Raw genomic sequence first — 21,640 nt, forward strand, 5'->3', positions numbered from 1 at the left:
CTTACTGTAAACTGTTATTTAAAGCGTACCTTACTGTAAAGTGTTATTTAAAGCGTACCTTACTGTAAAGTGATATTTAAAGCATACCTTACTGTAAAGTGATATTTAAAGTGTACCTTACTGTAAAGTGCTATTTAAAGCATACCTTACTGTAAAGTGATATTTAAAGTGTACCTTACTGTAAAGTGTTATTTAAAGTGTACCTTACTGTAAAGTGATATTTAAAGCGTACCTTACTGTAAAGTATTATTTAAAGTGTACCTTACTGTGAAGTGTTATTAAAATGTACCTTACTGTGAAGTGTTACCAGTCAGACAATACTTACGGTTGTTCCCCAGCTCCTCAAACAGATACTGCATCTTTTCCCACTGGGTACCATTCTGATTAGGTGGGGCTTCAAGAGGAACGAAGGCCCTGCAAAAAATTACTATTCATTAAAACCATTGGCTTTATTAGAAGTAAAATATGATATAGCCTGATCCCAGATCTGATGGAAGTTGGCTATACAGCACAAACAGATCTGGGACCAGGCAAGTTAAAATAAGGTCAGAACATGTGATAGCCTACTTTGTAAAGTGAATGTATTAGAGAAACCATGACTTTGGGTATCTCCAGTGCATTTCTTAATGGAAACACAATGTTTTGATTACGTCCCTTGATAATAATTGCTTCTATCAACAGCCGTCAGCATCATCAGCAGTGCAAAACAACTTTTAGTTTCCCATACACTATTTACATAAAGTTGTCCCTGCTAGACAAGTTTATTTACCTAGCATTGAAGGGAATGTATTCAGGGAACTCTCTTCACTGTCAGAATGTCAAAACATACCCCCCAGTCTGAGTCGAGAGACTAGCTAACACCTGCCACTGAAAACAACAGGATGGAGTGAAATATTGAAATATTTATATTTTCTGTATTGAAAGCCTTCTTCAGGGTTGATGGCAAAGTTCATTTACTGTTTCATTTCTTTTGGACCCGCTATTAAATGGATCAAGGTGTGCATTTTGTTGGACTAAAATAGACATTGCCAAACACTGACTAGAGATGGAATGTATTCCTGGGAATGGCTTTCACTGTTATTTACTTAGCTGAGTAGGGCAGACCATTTCCTTTCCCCAGGAAAACAACAGCATTAATCCAACTACACATTGGCAGAGGGTTTAGTAGCAGCAACAATGACTATTGGTAGTGGGTTTAGTAGCAGCAACAATGACTATTGGTAGTGGGTTTAGTAGCAGCAACAATGACTAGGGTTTAGTAGCAGCAACAATGACTATTGGTAGAGGGTTTAGTAGCAGCAACAATGACTATTGGTTTAGTAGGGTTTAGTAGCAGCAACAATGACTATTGGTTTAGTAGCAGCAGCATCAATGACTATTTAGAGGGTTTAGTAGCAGCAACAATGACTATTGGTAGTGGGTTTAGTAGCAGCAACAATGACTATTGGTAGTGGGTTTAGTAGCAGCAACAATGACTATTGGTAGAGGGTTTAGTAGCAGCAACAATGACTATTGGTAGAGGGTTTAGTAGCAGCAACAATGACTATTGGTAGAGGGTTTAGTAGCAGCAACAGCATCAATGACTATTGGTAGAGGGTTTAGTAGCAGCAACAGCATCAATGACTATTGGTAGAGGGTTTAGTAGCAGCAACAGCATCAATGACTATTGGTAGTGGGTTTAGTAGCAGCAACAATGACTATTGGTAGAGGGTTTAGTAGCAGCAACAATGACTATTGGTAGAGGGTTTAGTAGCAGCAACAGCATCAATGACTATTGGTAGAGGGTTTAGTAGCAGCAACAGCATCAATGACTATTGGTAGAGGGTTTATTGGTAGTTTAGCAACAGCATCAATGACTATTAGGGTTTTGCAACACAATGACTATTGGTGGGTTTAGTAGCAGCAACAATGACTATTGGTAGAGGGTTTAGTAGCAGCAACAGCATCAATGACTATTGGTATAGGGTTTAGTAGCAGCAACAACATCAATGACTATTGGTAGACAGTTTAGTAGTCACAACAACATCAATGACTATTGGTAGACAGTTTAGTAGTCACAACAACATCAATGACTATTGGTAGAGAGTTTAGTAGTGGCAACATTAATGACTATTGGTAGAGGGTTAAGTAGTGGCAACAAGATCAATGACTATTGGTAGAGGGTTTAGTAGCGGCAACAACATCAATGACTATTGGTAGACAGTTTAGTAGTGACAACAACATCAATGACTATTGGTAGACAGTTTAGTAGTGACAACAACATCAATGACTATTGGTAGAGAGTTTAGTAGTGGCAACATTAATGACTATTGGTAGAGGGTTAAGTAGTGGCAACAAGATCAATGACTATTGGTAGAGGGTTTAGTAGCGGCAACAACATCAATGACTATTGGTAGACAGTTTAGTAGTGACAACAACATCAATGACTATTGGTAGACAGTTTAGTAGTGACAACAACATCAATGACTATTGGTAGAGGGTTTAGTAGTGGCAAAAACATCAATGACTATTGGTAGAGGGTTTAGTAGCACAACGTCTTGAAATAAATGCAATGCAATCATCATAAAGTGAGAGTAGGTTGTAGCTTTGACAATGCTTTTCACACTAGTCAAATCTAATCAATAGATAACAGAATGATTCATTTCTTTCTTTGTCTATTTGTCTGTTTGTTTGTGTACAAACCAAAACAAGGCCTTGAACTCATAGTTTTTTTGCAGTCTATTGTTGAGACCTTTACCTTCTCCACCGCAGCCTGTCCTACCATCCAATTACTTTTATAATTAACAGGCAATTCATCTAATTATGACGTTTAAACTACGACCCAAATGGCACCCCATTCCCTTTACAGTGCACTATTGTTTCCAGGGCCCCTAGGACTCTGGTCAAAAGTAGTGCACTAATTAGGGAATAGGTGCCATTTAGGATCCCAGGATCTATTTTTTGCTGGCGTTAACACATTGCTAGTGCCAAACCACGTTTGCTGGCAATTTCGACCTGTTAAAGCCAGCACTGTGCTATTTTCAAACTATTATGCAAGGATTAGTAATTGACCTGTTTAATATCAGCACACTTGCGGTCAGATGGGATTGGTGGAAATATTTGAAGTGTGTCCTTAAAAACATGATCCAGAGTGCTAATTTCAGGCAGCGCTGATATTTAAGAACAACCAAAAGCTGGTTTTGATTTGATTTCTTAGGAACCCCATTAGCGACACCAACGATGACAGCTGGTCTGACTGGGGTCCGACACATCGCGAAAAATACATTACAGACAGAAGACTTACATACATTTATAAACATGAAAATGTAGTCTGTGTGTGTGTGTGTGTGCATCTATTAGTTCCACATACATGTCAGTACATACACACAACAAGTAGGTCACATGGGGGAGTGGCTGTTCACTATATAAGATGGAAGGGAGTTCCATGCACTCTGTAATGGCTCTGTAAAATACTGTACGTTTTCTTGAATTTGTTCTGGACCTGGGGACTGTGAAAAGACCCCTGGTGGCATGTCTGGTGGGGCAAGTGTGTGTCAGAGCTGTGTGTAAGTTGACTACGCAAACATTATGGAACTTCCAAAACATTGTTTCTTATGAAAACAAGAAATCAGTCGTTTGTTATGAAAACAAGAAGTCAGTGTCTCCTCAACTCTTAGCCAAGAGAGACTGACATTTATATCAGCACTCTGATTACAATGAAGAGCAAGACGTCCCGCTTTGTTCTGGGTCTTTCTTTGCAGATCTCGACCACATGACTGGACAATAATCAAGATAAGATAAAACTAGAGCCTGCAGGACTTGCTTTTGGTGTCAAAAAAGCTGAGCATTTCTTTATTAAGTACATACCTCTTTACAACCATTGAATCTAAATGTTTTGACCACGACAATTTACAATCTAAGGTAACACTAAGTAATTTAGTCTCCTCAACAGCCACATCATTCATTACCAGATTCAGCTGAGGTCTAGAGCTTAGGGAATTATTTATACCATATACAATGTTCTTAGTTTTAGAGATGTTCAGGACTAGTTTATTATTGGCCACCCACTCCAAAACAACTCCTTGTTAAAGGTTTCAGTGACTTCATTAGCTGTGGTGACTGACGCGTATATGGTTGAGTCACCAGCATACATGGAAGTGCATCGACGATGTCGTCCCCACAGGGACTGTACGTACATATCCCAACCAGAAGCCATGGTTCCCAGGCAACATCACATCGAGCTAAAGGCTAGAGCTGCCGCTTTCAAGGAGCGGGAGCCTAATTCGGACGCTTATAAGAAATCCCTCTATGCCCTCAGACAAACCATCAAACAAGCAAAGTGTCAATATGGGATTAAGATTGAATCCTACTACACCTGCTCGGACGCTCGACGGATGTGGCAGGGCCTGAAGACTATTAAGGATTACAAAGGAATACCCAGACACAAGCTACCCAATGACGCGAGCCTACCAGACGAGCTAAATGCCTTTTATGCTCACGTCGGGGCAAGCAACACTGAAGCATGCACAAGAGCACCAGCTGTTTTGGATAACTGTGTGATACTGCTCTCGGTAGCCGATGTGAACAAAACCTTTAAAACGTTAGCATTTACAAAGCCGCTGGGCCAGACGGATTACCAGGACGTGTACTCAAATCATGCGCGGACCAACTGTGAAGTGTCTTCACTGACATTTTCAACCTCTCCCTGACCGAGTCTGTAATACCTACATGTTTCAAGCAGACCACCATAGTCCCTGTGCCCAAGGAAGCAAAGGTAACCTGCCTAAATGATTATCACCCCGTGGCACTCACGTTGGTAGCCATGAAGTGCTTTGAAAAGCTGGTCATGGCTCACATCAACAGCATCCTCCCAGACACCCTGGACCCACTCCAATTTGCATACCGCCCCAATAGATGACGCAATCTCAATCGCACTCCACACTGCCCTTCCTCACCTGGACAAAAGGAACACCTATGTGAGAATGCTGTTCATTGACAACAGCTCAGCATTCAACACCATAGTGCCCACAAAGCTCATCACTAAGCTAAGGACTCTAGGACTAAACACTTCCCTCTGCAACTGGACCCTGGACTTCCTGACGGGCCGCTCCCAGTTGGTAAGAGTAAGCAACAACACGTCTGCCACGCTGATCCTTAACACTGGAGCCCCTCAGGGGTGTGTACTTAGTCCCCTCCTGTATTCCCTGTTCACCCACGACTGCGTGGCCAAACAACTCCAACACCATCATTAAGTTTGCTGACGACACAACAGTGGTAGGGCTGATCACCGACAACGATGAGACAGCCTCTAGGTAGGAGGTCAAAGAACTGGCAGTGTGGTGCCAGGACAAAAACCTCACCCTCAATGTGAGCAAGACAAAGGAGCTGATCGTGGACTACAGGAAAAGGCAAGCCGAACAGGCCCCCATTAACATCAAAGGTGCTGTAGTGGAGCGGGTCGAGAGTTACCTTGGTGTCCACATCACCAACAAAACTATCATGGTCCAAACATACCGCAACAGTCGTGAAGAGGGCACGACAAAACCTATTCCCCCTCAGGAAAGAGATCCTCAAAAGTTTTTATAGCTGCACCATGGAGAGCATCCTGACCGGTTGCATCACCGCCTGGTATGGCAGCTGTTCGGCATCTGTCTGTAAGGCGCTATAGAGGGTAGTGCGAATGGCCCAGTACATCACTGGGGCCAAGCTTCCTGCCATCCAGGACCTATACAATAGGCGAGGTCAGAGGAAAGCCCATAAAATTGTCAGAGACTCCAGTCACACAAGTTATAGACTGTTTTCTCTGCTACCGCACGGCAAGCGGTACCGGAGTGCCAAGTCTAGGACCAAAAGGCTCCTGAACATCTTCTACTGCTGAACAATTAATAAAATCGCTACAGGACAATTTACATTGAACCCCCCCCCTCTCTTTTTGTACACTGCTGCTACTCACTGTTGATTATCTATGCATAGTCACTTCACCTCCACCTACATGTACACATTACCTCAACTAACCTGTACCCCCACACACTGACTCGGTACCGGTGCCCCCTGTTTATAGCCTCGTTATTGTCATTCTTATTGTGTTACTTTTAATTATGACTTTTTATTTGAGTCTACTTGGTAAATATTTTCTTAACTCTTCCTGAACTGCACTGTTGGTTCAGGGCTTGTAGGCAAGCAGTTGACGGTAAAGTCTACACAGTTTGCTGTGTTTAATGCCAGTGGCAGGTCATCTCTATCCTGGACATTTTCTAACATCATTACATTTTACATGTATTTATTGTCGTTGAAAAATAAATGCTTGTTTAATTTAATAAAGTCAAATTTATTCGAATGATTCACCATCCTGGTTTTAGTAGTAACGTGGTTGGTTATGGCATGAATTTTGACAGCAGAAATACAGCCTATCTAGCCATGATGCACACTGCCAATATGAACATGGAACAACACTAATATGGAACAACAGTAATATGTAGATTAGCCTAATGTGGAACAACAGTAATATGTAGATTAGCCTAATGTGGAACAACAGTAATGTGTAAAGTAGACTAATGTGGAACAACAGTAATATGTAGATTAGCCTAATGTGGAACAACAGTAATATGTAGATTAGCCTAATGTGGAACAACAGTAATATGTAGATTAGCCTAATGTGGAACAACAGTAATGTGTAGATAAGACCAATGTGGAACAACAGTAATGTGCTGTGTTGTTATGTGTTGCTGTCATGCTATGCTGTTGTCTTAGGTCTCTCTTTATGTAGTGTTGTCTCTCTTGTCTTGATGTGTGTTTTGTCCTATACATTGTTTATCCCAGCCCCTGTCCCTGCAGGAGGCCATTTGCCTTTTGGTAGGCCGTCATTGTAAATAAAAACGAGTTCGTAACTGAATTGCCTTGTCAAATAAAGGTAGGGAGGTTGGAGGGACGCCATGTTTGACTGACATGTTTTCCGTTTGCTCCCGCAGTATTCTTAAAGTTTATGTGAATTTTGCAGCAGAACCGTATTTATTTTCAAATATTAGTTTGGTGATCCCTTTCCGTAAAAACCAAGACTACTTTGCTTTCGAATGTCGACGGAAAATAAGGCCAAAAACATGACTTTGAGAAAACCCGGCCCACAAGACCCACTCTCATCACCGCCCTCTCCTGAGTCTGAGGGCCAGGGACTCACACTTTACCTGGGGGTGCGGCTTGGCCTGACGGCGCTGAAATGAACATTCTCGTGGCCATCAAACTACTACGCTCTGAGATAGTTGGAATGAAAACGGAGGTAGTTGCTACGATTGAGGCACAAATACAGGAGGTTTCTTATACTTTAAAAGCAGATCTAACCATCCTGCGGAACGAGACGCTGTCAGCAATCACATCACTCAAAACAACAACAGATTTTCACAATACAATGAGTGCAGCACTGGAGACCTCCGCTACCAATGTCTCCGACTTAACCACCTCCCTGGACGCTGACGTGAAACACCTGGCTGTGGATCTGAAAAAGGTGCAGGAGAGTTGTGTGAGTTTAGAGGGATTCTCTCGCCTCAATAACCTGAGACTGGTATCAGTCCCAGGATCAGCGGAAATGCCTCGCGCCACGGATTTAGTTTCTGGGCTGCTGAAGGATGTTCTTGCCTTGGATGAGAAACCCCTGATTGATCGTGCCCACCGGTCTCTGCGCCCAAAGCCCCGGGAAAGCCCCGGGGTGGTGTGGCCCTGTGACATAATTCTTCGAGTGCACTTTTTCCATGAGAAGATGGAGATTCTCCGACGAGCCGGCAATACCACTCTGAGCTTTCAACGACAGAGCTTCTCCATCTACCAGGACTACTCCCCCACTATTTCCAAGCAGCGCACAGCTTTCGGGCAGGCCAAATGACTACTACACCATCCAGGTGTGAAGTATGGACTGCGATTCCCGGCCGTTTATGGCTATCTCATGATGGTAAAGACCACACATTTGAGTCTCCGGATGAGGCTATGGCTCACATTCAACGTCACATCAAGAAGTCTAGAACTTGCTCATAGATCAGCAACTGTTGCTTGCGAACTGTGGATAGCAAGTAGCCCACCTGTGGTACAATTATGTTTAGTTATAACATGCTAGTCTTGTATAGTTGGGGAGTTGGCAAACCCATTCAGGATTATTTGATGTGATCTAATGGTTTGATCATCTAGAGTGCTTGCCTTACAAGCATTCAGTCATTTTAATTTCATTGTATTAAGGTTTTACTTAGCCTAGAAACAAAGGAGTTGTCTCGTTCACCTATTCAGTTTGTTGACAGTGTCTCAGTGACTCAAAATATTTCTGGTTATTTGTTTACTGCATCCGTTTGTACCGACCCAGTAAACAGTAAATGTTCCGAGGCTACATGTTTTTGGGGGTCTTCAGTTCAATTTTAAAGGTTTTGAACGTCATTTATGCCCAGCAAACGTTCAACGTTGCGCACACATAGTTTTTTGGTCTTGGCTGTAAGTTGTCTTAGCGTCAAACTAGACAATTATTATTATTTTTTGATTGTCTGTTATAAGACTGGGAATATAATTATATACATCTACAAGTGGTGCTTTTGTAATTTCGTTTGCACAAGGAATTCACTTTTATTTTTCTCTCTAATTGCTGCTTGATCCACTAACACAAAACGCAACTTTAAAGAGCGGGACTGTGGGTTTAGGTTTAACACCGCACTCTCATAGACATACTGTGTGAAGAGAACACGTTCTATTTAGGCTTGTACCTCGTTTGGGGAGGTACTGTCTGGGATGGGGGAGGTGGTTTAGGGGAGGAAGGAGGTTGAATTGTTCAGTTCGAATGTTGTCATTCTGTCTTTTTAGTTTTTTTTCTGTACTTTTTCCAAATATCTTGCACCGTACATTATTACTCTGAGACAAGTTATTCTGGGGTTTTTGGGGTACTCATTGCTTTTTCGATCTATGCTCTAATGACAGGGTTGTATAACGGGAGTGCCCAGGGTGGCCAAAATAAGTGCATTTCGTGGAACATCAAAGGCGTTAACAACCCTGTGAAGCGTAAGAGGGTGTTGACACACTTAAAAGGTTTGAATGCAAATGTTGCAGTTCTACAAGAGACTCACTTGAGGACTGGTGAACATTTTAGGATGAGTAGGGACTGGGTAGGTCAAGTGTTCCACTCTAACTTTCATAGTAAATCAAGAGGTGCTGCCATTTTGGTTGATAAATCTACTCCCTTTGTAGATTCTGAGGTTATTGCTGATCCTAAGGGATGATACGTCATAGTAACCGGTATTTTCTACCCCTCTTGTTTTGGCTAGTGTTTATGCTCCCAATTGGGATGACAAGTTTCATTTCTTCCTTTTTATCTGCTATACCCAATTTAGATTCTCATTTGTTGGTTTTAGGGGGGATTTCAACTGTACAATGTCCCCAGTTCTTGACAAGTCCTCACGAAGAACTACAGGCCCATCTAAATGCGCCCTACTTATTCAATCTTTTCTTCAGAAATATGCTATGTTTGAGGCCTGGCGTTTCCTACACCCTACAGATATACAGTATTCCTTTTATTCTCATGTTCATCAAACATACTCCCGCATTGATTACTTATTTTTGGACAAAAAACTTCTGCCTAACCTTCGGCGGTGAACTTACGAGAGTATTGTTATTTCTGACCATTCACCATTAGTGCTTGAACTAGAGTTTCCCCAGCGACCTCCTATGTGTTACGAATGGCGTCTTAACCCCATTTTACTCTCAGATAAGGAGTTTGTCAATTTCATTTCTACTGAAATCACCTTATTCCTAGTACACTATTTCAACGCCAGGTATGTCCTGCTCTACCATATGGGAGTGTCTCAAAGCATACCTACGTGGCCAAATTATTTCATATACAACCAACCAAAACAGAGTTCGCTCTCAGCGACTTCGGGACCTGAGCGAGTCCATAGCCACATTGCATGAGAAATATGCTACGTATCCTTCCTCTGATCTGCATAAAGAGCGCCAACTACTCCAATCTGAATTTGATGAGCTTTCTACCAGGCAAGCTGAACAGTTACTCTTGCGAGCTCGGTACAGAGTGTATGAACAAGGTGACAAGGCCAGTAAACTCCCTGCACATCAGATCCGTAAATCTGAGGCATCACGTTTAATCCCACAAATAAGGACCCTGTCTGGTGCCACCACAGTTATACATAAAGAAATCAAGGATCAATTCAAACAGTTTTACTCTGCGCTATACACCTCTGAATCTCCTCAAGAGCCTTTGCTGATTGATTCAGTCTTCAATGGCTTGAATATGCCTTCAATTGATAGACTCCCATGACTGTCTAGAAGAATAATTTACACCTGAGGAGATTGCAACAGCAGTGAAAAGTGGTAAATCACCAGGTCCGGACCGTTTTCCAACCAAATTTTACAGGACGTTTTCTGGTCTGCTTTGCCCATTCTTGTCTCGATTATATGCAGAGTGCCTTAATACCTCAAAGCTACCGCCTAGTCTTTATCAGGTTTCAATTTCATTACTATTAAAGAAAAACAAAGACCCCCTGGAATGTGGATCCTATCGCCCAATCTCGCTTTTAAACTGTGATTACAAAATCCTAGCCAAGCTTTTAGCCATCCGTATGGAAGGCTCGCTGCACCAAGTAATACACTCTGACCAGACTGGCTTTGTGAGAAATAGGCATTTGTTTTTCAATATTAGACGCCTTATGAATTTACTGTACTCCCCAGCGTCAGGGGACCTGGAGGTGGTGGTCTCACTTGATGCGGAAAAAGCTTTTGCCCGTGTTGAGTGGGACTACCTAACAGCTGCCCTTTATAGATTTGGCTTTGGCCCCAAATTCATTGCGTGGATAAAGATTCTTTATTTTTCCCCCATGGCTTCGGTATGGACTAACAACTTGTCCTCTGACTATTTTTCCTTGCACCGCGGATCCAGACAGGGTTGTCCACTCTCCCCCTTGATGTTTGCTTTGACAATCGAGCCTCTCGCCATTGCACTACGCTCTAATGATGCCATTCAAGGTATAATCAGGACGGGCTTAGAGCAGAAAGTCTCACAATATGCTGACGACCTTTTGTTTATCCCCAATACTGATACCTCATTGCCACGTGCCTTATCTGTTCTTAAAAAGTGTGGATCAATCTCAGGGTACAAGCTGAATCTAGGCAAGAGTGAACTTTTTCCTGTAAATAAGGCTGCTTTAAAGTGCTCTTTTACAAGTTTTCAGTTTAGGATTGTCCGGGATCAATTCACTTACTTGGGAGTTAAAGTGACAAGGAAATATTCCAATTTGTTTCAGGAAAACTTTGTTGCTCTAGCAGAGAGTTTGAAACAATATTTTACTTTTTGGAATTCGCTACCTCTTTCTCTTATCGGAAGGATTAATGTCATTAAAATGAATGTGTTGCCCAAATTTTTATATTTATTTCAATGTTTACCCATTTTATTCCAAAATCTTTTTTTAATTCACTGGATCAAACATGAATGTATTTTATTTGGGATGGCAAGGTACCACGGATTGGTAGAAAACATTTACAGAAGCCTAAGGTGGTTTAGCTCTACCAAATTTCCAGACATATTATTGGGCTGCATATTTCAGAGCCGTTCTGTACTGGCTGCAGACTGATCCTACTGGCCCTAGACCACTCTGGGTCCAGATGGAGTCTGAATCGTGTAAACCTGCTGCACTTTCTTCTGTGTTGTGCTCATCTCTCCCAGTGTCCCTAGGCAAAAGGTGTGTCAACCCAATTGTAAAGCAGTCTCTTAAAATTTGAAATCAGTTCCGTTTAGCCTTTAGCCTCCGAGGCTTTTCTCTATCAGGCCCAAACAGAACATTTTATTTCCTCCATCTTTGAATGATGGGGCTTTTGCCATCTGGCACTCACTAGGCCTCTCCTCACTAGCCCAATTATTATTTGATGATACAAAATTTGCCTCTTTTGCTCAGCTACAGGAAAAGCTCAACCTCCCCCAATCCCACTTTTTCCGCTATCTCCAGACTCGGAACTTTGTCAGAGCTAACACACCTGAATTTCCCCATAGGCCTGCGAATACAGCTATAGAGAGCATCTTTGAGCTGAACAAGATTCCTAGGGGAGCAATTTCAGATGTATTTGCAATCATTGACTTACAGAACTCTTCTTTGGTGCCTTTAAAGACTCGATGGGAAAAGGATTTGGGGGAGGAACTTGGGGAAAACACCTGGGAATCTGTGCTGCACAGGGTGCATTCATCCTCTTTTAGCTCTTTTGGGGCTGTCATAAAGTGTCAGGTTTCTGGGAATTAATATTTAAATGCTTCTCTGATATATATGCACTAAAATAACACATCCTAGATCTGAATGAATGAAATATTCTTATTAAATACTTTTTCCTTTACATAGTTGAATGTGCTGACAACAAAATCACACAAAAATGATAAATGGAAATCAAATGTATGGAGGTCTGGATTTGGAGTCACACTCAAAATTAAAGTGGAAAACCACACTACAGGCTGATCCAACTTTGATGTAATGTCCTTAAAACAAGTCAAAATGAGGTTCAGTAGTGTGTGTGGCCTCCACGTGCCGGTATGACCTCCCTACAACGCCTGGGCATGCTCCTGATGAGGTGGCGGATGGTCTCCTGAGGGATCTCCTCCCAGACCTGGACTAAAGCATCCGCCAACTCCTGGACAGTCTGTGGTGCAACGTGGCGTTGGTGGATGGAGCGAGACATGATGTTACAGATGTGCTCAATTGGATTCAGGTCTGGGGAACGGGCGGGCCAGTCCATAGCATCAATGCCTTCCTCTTGCAGGAACTGCTGATACACTCCAGCCACATGAGGTCTAGCATTGTCTTGCATTTGGAGGAACCCAGGGCCAACCGCACCAGCATATGGTCTCACAAGGGGTCTGAGGATCTCATCTCGGTACCTAATGGCAGTCAGGCTACCTCTGGCGAGCACATGGAGAGCTCTGGCGAGCAAACATGGAGAGCTGTGTTCTCCACGGCAACTCCAGACTCCCCCAAAGAAATGCCACCCCACACCATGACTGACCCACCGCAGGAACAAAACCGGTCATGCTGGAGGATGTTACAGGCAGCAGAATTCCTCACAATCTCCACGGCACACTCCAGACACATCGATGGCTCTGAACGAACTTTATTTAACTCTCTGCAAACTGGAAACGATTTATCCGGAGGCTGCATTCATTGTAGCTGGGGATTTTAACAAGGCTAATCTGAAAACAAGACTCCCTAAATTTTATCAGCATATCGATTGCGCAACCAGGGGTGGAAAGACCCTGGATCATTGTTACTCTAACTTCCGCGACGCATATAAGGCCCTGCCCCGCCCCCTTTCGGAAAAGCTGACCATGACTCCATTTTGTTGATCCCTGCCTACAGACAGAAACTAAAACAAGAAGCCCCCACGCTGAGGTCTGTCCAACGCTGGTCTGACCAAGCTGACTCCACACTCCAAGACTGCTTCCATCACGTGGACTGGGAGATGCACCAGACAACAACATTGAATATGCTGATACGGTGTGCGAGTTCATTAGAACGTGCGTTGAAGATGTCGTTCCCATTGCAACGATTAAAACATTCCCTAACCAGAAACCTTGGATTGATGGCAGCATTCGTGTGAAACTGAAGGCACGAACCACTGCTTTTAATCAGGGCAAGGTGTCTGGTAACATGACTGAATACAAACAGTGCAGCTATTCCCTCCGCAAGGCTATCAAACAAGCTAAGCGCCAGTACAGAGACAAAGTAGAATCTCAATTCAAGGCTCAGACACTATGTGGCAGGGTCTACAGTCAATCACGGACTACAGGAAGAAACCCAGCCCAGTCACGGACCAGGATGTCTTGCTCCCAGGCAGACTAAATAACTTTTTTGCCCGCTTTGAGGACAATACAGTGCCACTGACACGGTGCAACGGAAACATGCGGTCTCTCCTTCACTGAAGCAGAGTAAGACATTTAAACGTGTTAACCCTCCAAGGCTGCAGGCCCAGACGGCATCCCCAGCCGCGCCCTCAGAGCATGCGCAGACCAGCTGGCCGGTGTGTTTACGGACATATTCAATCAATCCCTATACCAGTCTGCTGTTCCCACATGCTTCAAGAGGGCCACCATTGTTCCTGTTCCCAAGAAAGCTAAGGTAACTGAGCTAAACGACTACCGCCCCGTAGCACTCACATCCGTCATCATGAAGTGCTTTGAGAGACTCAAGGACCATATCACCTCCACCCTACCTGACACCCTTGACCCACTCCAATTTGCTTACCGCCCAAATAGGTCCACAGACGATGCAATCTCAACCACACTGCACACTGCCCTAACCCATCTGGACAAGAGGAATACCTATGTGAGAATGCTGTTCATCGACTACAGCTCGGCATTCAACACCATAGTACCCTCCAAGCTCGTCATCAAGCTCGAGACCCTGGGTCTCGACCCCGCCCTGTGCAACTGGGTACTGGACTTCCTGACGGGCCGCCCCCAGGTGGTGAGGGTAGGCAACAACATCTCCTCCCCGCTGATCCTCAACACTGGGGCCCCACAAGGGTGCGTTCTGAGCCCTCTCCTGTACTCCCTGTTGGACTGCGTGGCCATGCACGCCTCCAACTCAATCATCAAGTTTGCGGACTACAACAGTGGTAGGCTTGATTACCAACAACGACGAGATGGCCTACCAGGGCCCTCGGAGTGTGGTGTCAGGAAAACAACCTCACACTCAACGTCAACAAAACTAAGGAGATGATTGTGGACTTCAGGAAACAGCAGAGGGAACACCCCCTATCCACATCGATGGAACCAGGGTAGCAAGTTTTAAGTTCCTCGGCATACACATCACAGACAAACTGAATTGGTCCACTCACACAGACAGCATCGTGAGGAAGGCGCAGCAGCGCCTCTTCAACCTCAGGAGGCTGAAGAAATTCGGCTTGTCACCAAAAGCACTCACAAACTTCTACAGATGCACAATCGAGAGCATCCTGGCGGGCTGTATCACCGCCTGGTATGGCAACTGCATCAACCGTAAGGCTCTCCAGAGGGTAGTGAGGTCTGCACAACGCATCACCGGGGGCAAACTACCTGCCCTCCAGGACACCTACACCACCCGATGCTACAGGAAGGCCATAAAGATAATCAAGGACATCAACCACCCGAGCCACTGCCTGTTCACCCCGCTGTCATCCAGAAGGCGAGGTCAGTACAGGTGCATCAAAGCTGGGACCGAGAGACTGAAAAACAGCTTCTATCTCAAGGCCATCAGACTGTTAAACAGTCACCACTAACATTGAGTGGCTACTGCCAACACACTGTCAATGACACTGACTCTACTCCAGCCACTTTAATCATGGGAATTGATGGGAAATGATGTAAATATATCACTAGCCACTTTAAACAATGCTACCTTATATAATGTTACTTACCCTACATTGTTCATCTCATATGCATACGTTGATACTGTACTCTATATCATCGACTGCATCCTTATGTAATACATGTATCACTAGCCACTACTATGCCACTTGGTTTACATACTTATCTCATATGTATATACTGTACTCGATATCATCTACTGTATCTTGCCTATGCTGCTCTGTACCATCACTCATTCATATATCCTTATGTACATATTCTTTATCCCCTTACACTGTGTATAAGACAGTAGTTTTTTTGGAATTGTTAGTTAGATTACTTGCTTTTTATTACTGCATTGTCGGAACTAGAAGCACAAGCATTTCGCTCACACTCGCATTAACATCTGCTAACGATGTGTATGTGACAAATAAAATTTGATTTGATTTTGATTTGATTCATCTGCGAATAGCACAGGGCACCAGTGGCGAATTTGCCAATCTTGGTGTTCTCTGGCAAATGCCAAACGTCCTGCACGGTGTTGGGCTGTAAGCACAACCCCCACCTGTGGACGTCAGGCCCTCATACCACCCTCATGGAGTCTGTTTCTGACCATTTGAGCAGACACATGCACATGTGTGGCCTACTGGAGGTCATTTTGCAGGGCTCTGGCAGTGCTCCTCCTGCTCCTCCTTGCACAAAGGCGGAGGTAGCGGTCCTGCTGCTGGGTTGTTGCCCTCCTACGGCCTCCTCCACGTCTCCTGATGTACTGGCCTGTCTCCTGGTAGCGCCTGCTAGCTCTGGACACTACGCTGACAGACACAGCAAACCTTCTTGCCACAGCTCGCATTGATGTGCCATCCTGGATGAGCTGCACTACCTGAGCCACTTGTGTGGGTTGTAGACTCCGTCTCATGCTACCACTAGAGTGAAAGCACCGCCAGCATTCAAAAGTGACCAAAACATCAGCCAGGAAGCATAGGAACTGAGAAGTGGTCGGTGGTCACCACCTGCAGAACCACTCATTTGTGGTGGTGTCTTGCTAATTGCCTATATTTTCCACCTGTTGTCTATTCCATTTGCACAACAGCATGTGCAATTTATTGTCAATCAGTGTTGCTTCCTAAGTGGACAGTTTGATTTCACAGAGGTGTGATTGACTTGGAGTTACATTGTTGTTTAAGTGTTCCCTTTATTTTTTTGAGCAGTGTATATATGACACTCTTCTAGATGTGGAGTACTGCACATAGGTACCCCCCTGTCAAGAATCCAGTCGGACACTGTTGCTTTACAACTCTTTTAGCTAGACGGCTAATACTACAGAACTGGAAGATGGCAGCTCCCCCATCTTATAAATATTGGGTTAGAGATGTGTTGTGCTCTCTGAAACTAGAAAAAATGCAATACACGTGGGAACCCCAAACTGTTTTATGAGGCTTGGGCTCCATTCCGGTCTTACTTCAAACAGTCCATCCTCTGATGGCATTCATATTAAAACTAAAATAAGTCTGTATTTGACTCCCCTGTGACTTAAGGGTTGGATGAGCATTTCTTTGTGGGTTTTTTTTTTTTGGGGGGATTAAGGTTGATGATGTGCTTATTGATTGTGACCTGCGGATGCCTTGTTCATCTTGCTCGGTCAGAGACTAGAATGTGAGCTTGTTTTGCCCAGTTTTTTTTTGTACATTTTGTTCACGCTTACATAAAACTACAAATAAAATGTTAAAGCATGGTAAACTTTATTTTGGGTCCAGTGGATGGTCGGTCTGTGGCCATGACTGTCTGTGAGTGGTTGCATTTCTCCACCCTTATCCCTTGACTGTTTACAGGAACAATGGAGAGGTGTTTGCTCTGTCCCTGTACTATAGATTGCCCTTTAACCTCTGTAGCCTTCTGCCTGGTGTGTTTAACCTGTCTAAAGTATGGTATCTTTAAAGCTGATTTTATTTTATTTAAAAAAAATTCTAGTTGAGTATATTATTTATACTGTTTCGTGTTGTCTTGTGTGTAAAACTGAATAAACAGAGTTTTCAAAAAGGTCAAATAAAAATATATACAAAATATGTATGTTATCTATGTATTGTAGGTAGGCCTACATTATGTTAGCCATGCAGCTCCTGTTTAAGACGTGTGTAAAAACCCCTCCATGTGTCCATGCCATCATGAAGAGCATCATGAAAGGAGAGAAGAACTTCTGGGAATACACTGGTGAACCTCGTATACACAAGTTATTTGCCTGTAACAATTGCTTGTTTTCCCGTTTGATGTGTTGAATACCCAAGCCCTCCGTAGGCAACCCTTACCCTAGGCCTACTATAATGACAGCTCATTTAAAACAAGGCTGGATTCAGAAATAAATATTGGCTATACTTTGCTTGAAGCCTGCAAGTATAATGCTTTTTAACTTGTTATAAGCACGTATGAGCCTTTATAACGTCTAATAATAAAGTGTATAATATGTTGTCTCTATGGATCAACAATTCAACTAAGAAACAATGTGCTGAATGTAGACCACCCGATAAAAGAACAATCACCTCAAAAGCCCAAGTTGAAAGAATCAGCTGAAAGGTCAATAGTTATTTTTAGGAGTTTTGAGTCATGCCTAGCCCTCTAGACCAGTCACGACAGGCTGCAAACAAAAGACTGTGTTCAAGCAGCAAAGCCCTTGAATGAACAGTCACCCAAACAGGGGCCTGATGTCTTCCTGTACCACAGGGCATCACACAGAGAGGAGATGAGTGGAGTGGAAAGGAAAGCAGAGGAGAGGCAGAGGAGGATAAAAGCCATCATGTCGCCTCGCATCAAGAGACCTGAACAACAATCCCCCGGTACAAAGAGGTACAAAGGGCTGACGGTTCAAAAAGGTAAAATAGACACTAAATTGCTTCTGTCTAAAGAATCCCAAACTTTCCAACTTGAAATGGACCATGTGGGCTCATCCTAGGCTGTGTCTCAAATGTCAACATGTTGTCTAAGGCCCATAGGGCTCTGGTCAAAAGTAGTGCACTATGTAGGGAATAGGGTACCATTTAGGATGACATGTTTCTATCCACCCACCGTCCAATCCAGGCAGCCTCCTCTATAGGATCAGAGTGCCATTTAATGGTTGAACGAACATTACATTACATTACATGACCTGAACAGCAAGCATGTTACTGTGGTGTTGGTGGCTAGGAGAAATCCATTATGTTTATGCTGCACAGGCACAGTTCAACACAGAGTAAACTGGAGGTTAAATGGGACATGGTTTCCACTGTGTATCACTATAGATTTAAGCATCAAGTCATCTTTCAGACACTTAATCACGAAAGGGACAGTTCACAATGGCTTTATCTGAGACAGTGATTAAATAAGTCTAGAGATGGGGCTGGGGCTGGGAGCTGAGGATGGGTGCTGGGGCTGGGGATGGGAGCTTAGGATGGGTACTGGGGTGGGGATGGGAGCTGGGGATGGGTGCTGGGGTGGGGATGGGAGCTAGGATGGGTGCTGGGGCTGGGGAGGAGCTGAGGATGGGTGCTGGGGCTGGGGATGGGAGCTGAGGATGGGTGCTGGGGTGGGGCTGGGAGCTGAGGATGGGTGCTGGGGGTGGGGCTGGGAGCTGAGGATGGGTGCTGGGGTGGGGATGGGAGAAAGGTTGGGTGCTGGAGATGAGTGCTCAGGATGGGGCTGGGAGCTGAGGATGGGTGCTGGGGTGGGGATGGGAGAAAGGTTGGGTGCTGGAGATGAGTGCTCAGGATGGGGATGGGAGCTGAGGATGGGTGCTGGGGTGGGGATGGGATGGGAGCTGAGGATGGGTGCTGGGGTGGGGCTGGGAGCTGAGGTTGGGTGCTGGGGATGCGGGCTGGGAACTCAGATGTCCCTCCACATACGGTTAAGCATATTGGGGCCTTATCTATAGCAGAGGGCATCTTGGGACAGTAACTATAGCAGAGGACATCTTGGGACAGTAACTATAGCAGAGGGCATCTTGGGACAGTAACTATAGCAGAAGGCATCTTGGGACAGTAATTATAACAGAGGGCATCTTGGGACAGTAACTATAACAGAGAGCATCTTGGGACAGTAACTATAACAGAGGGAATCTTGGGACAGTAACTATAACAGAGGACATCTTGGGACAGTAACTATAACAGAGGGCATCTTGGGACAGTAACTATAACAGAGGGCATCTTGGGACAGTAACTATAACAGAGGACATCTTGGGACAGTAACTATAACAGAGGGCATCTTGGGGCAGTAACTATAACAGAGGGCATCTTGGGACAGTAACTATAACAGAGGGAATCTTGGGACAGTAACTATAACAGAGGGCATCTTGGGACAGGAATATGACTAAAGCTCCAGAGTTGTGAAGTTAGATTGAACCAGTAGAAGAACCCAGGAGTTTCACAACTACTCTGGTGGAAGAGGACTTTTTTCTGTGATGTCTGGCTGCTCATGGCTGAACAGATGGCAGTTTAAGAACTTTGATTTCCTTGAAGAGGAAAACACCTTGCTCATTAAGCGATTATACTGACATGTTGTACACTCCTCTCCCCACCATCTATGGCTGTGTCCAAAATGGAACCCTATTCCTTGTTATTATAGACATCGCTATGCAGGCCCTGGTCAAATGTTGTGCACTAAATAGGGAATAGGGTGGGTACCAATGTCTCATAGTACTTACCCAATTAATAGCAGTGCTGCACAGACGATGATGAATCCAATTGTGTATTTCAGAGCATTTTTCACTTGCTGTAATGAAAGACAGAATTATTAATACTGTGATTATTAATCAGGAATGTAACAATATCTAATTCTTCAATGGGGTTGGTTGGGGGGGCGGGTGTGTGTGTGTGTGTGTACGTTTGAGGTGAGTGGCTGGCTAACTAATTCCATATTCCATTTAGTGAGGGGACAATGGAGTGTGAAGTGGAATCCAGAGTCCCGTTCAACCTGCCAAAGACTCTCAGAGCAGTCACACACACACACACACACACACACACACACACACACACACACACACACCTTACTCCCAGCGCTGTTATTAAAGGGTGCTTTGAAAGTAATGATTCAAAAGAACTCCTTGGCTGTGAGAGGAAGTGCTTCTGTCAGCTCCAAACCAACCCAGAGGAAAGGGAAGAAGCTCACTGTGGCATGTAATCTATATAATCACTACCGTGTCCTTTGGAGACCAATATATGACATTTCAGCAATATTCAGTTTAAGATGAAGAGGGGGGGTGGTCTATTCCTATGGGCTTTGGCTTTTTCTACACTTAACTTAACAGAGGCCATGTATACGTAATATCCAAGAGTCGACAGTAAAGTCTCAACTTTATCCTTTTCTTCTTGCTTTTCTACAGTATGTACTTCTATAGGATACTGTACGCTTTTCTACAGTATGTACTTCTATAGGGATACTGTACGCTTTTCTACAGTATGTACTTCTATAGGATATTGTATGCTTTTCTACAGTATGTACTTCTATAGGATATTGTATGCTTTTCTACAGTATGTACTTCTATAGGATACTGTATGCTTTTCTACAGTATGTACTTCTATAGGATACTGTATGCTTTTCTACAGTATGTACTTCTATAGGATACTGTATACTTTTCTACAGTATGTAGTTCTATAGGATACTGTATGCTTTTCTACAGTATGTACTTCTATAGGATACTGTATGCTTTTCTACAGTATGTACTTCTATAGGATATTGTATGCTTTTCTACAGTATGTACTTCTATAGGGATACTGTATGCTTTCTACAGTATGTACTTCTATAGGGATATTGTATGCTTTTCTACAGTATGTACTTCTATATTGTATGCTTTTCTACAGTATGTACTTCTATAGGATATTGTATGCTTTTCTACAGTATGTACTTCTATAGGGATACTGTACACTTTCTACAGTATGTACTTCTATAGGGATACTGTATGCTTTTCTACAGTATGTACTTCTATAGGGATACTGTACGCTTTTCTACAGTATGTACTTATAGGATAGTGTACGCTTTTCTACAGTATGTACTTCTATAGGATACTGTACGCTTTTCTACAGTATGTACTTCTATAGGATACTGTATGCTTTCTACAGTATGTAATTCTATAGGGATACTGTATGCTTTCTACAGTATGTATTTCTATAGGGATACTGTACGCTTTCTACAGTATGTAGGTCTATAGGGATACTGTACACTTTCTACAGAATGTAGTTCTATAGGGATACTGTACACTTTCTACAGAATGTAGTTCTATAGGGATACTGTACACTTTCTACAGTATGTTCTATAGGGATACTGTACACTTTCTACAGAATGTAGTTCTATAGGGATACTGTACAC

General features: G+C 43.6%; 1 protein-coding gene across 1 annotated transcript in view; it reads right to left on the reverse strand.

Annotated features, from left to right (window-relative positions):
• lmbrd1 (LMBR1 domain containing 1) overlaps nucleotides 1-21,640 on the reverse strand; it is a 163,814-nt gene that overhangs the window by 76,594 nt on the left and 65,580 nt on the right. Inside the window, exons 5-6 of the mRNA XM_042317801.1 lie at nucleotides 19,980-20,047; nucleotides 326-414 (exon numbers count right to left, since the gene is read on the reverse strand). Coding sequence (XP_042173735.1) covers nucleotides 326-414; nucleotides 19,980-20,047 — 157 coding nt within the window. The remainder of the gene's footprint in view (nucleotides 1-325; nucleotides 415-19,979; nucleotides 20,048-21,640) is intronic.

Source organism: Oncorhynchus tshawytscha, unplaced genomic scaffold (genome assembly GCF_018296145.1).
Source record: "Oncorhynchus tshawytscha isolate Ot180627B unplaced genomic scaffold, Otsh_v2.0 Un_scaffold_3672_pilon_pilon, whole genome shotgun sequence".
In the NCBI taxonomy this organism is placed as follows: Eukaryota; Metazoa; Chordata; class Actinopteri; order Salmoniformes; family Salmonidae; genus Oncorhynchus; species Oncorhynchus tshawytscha.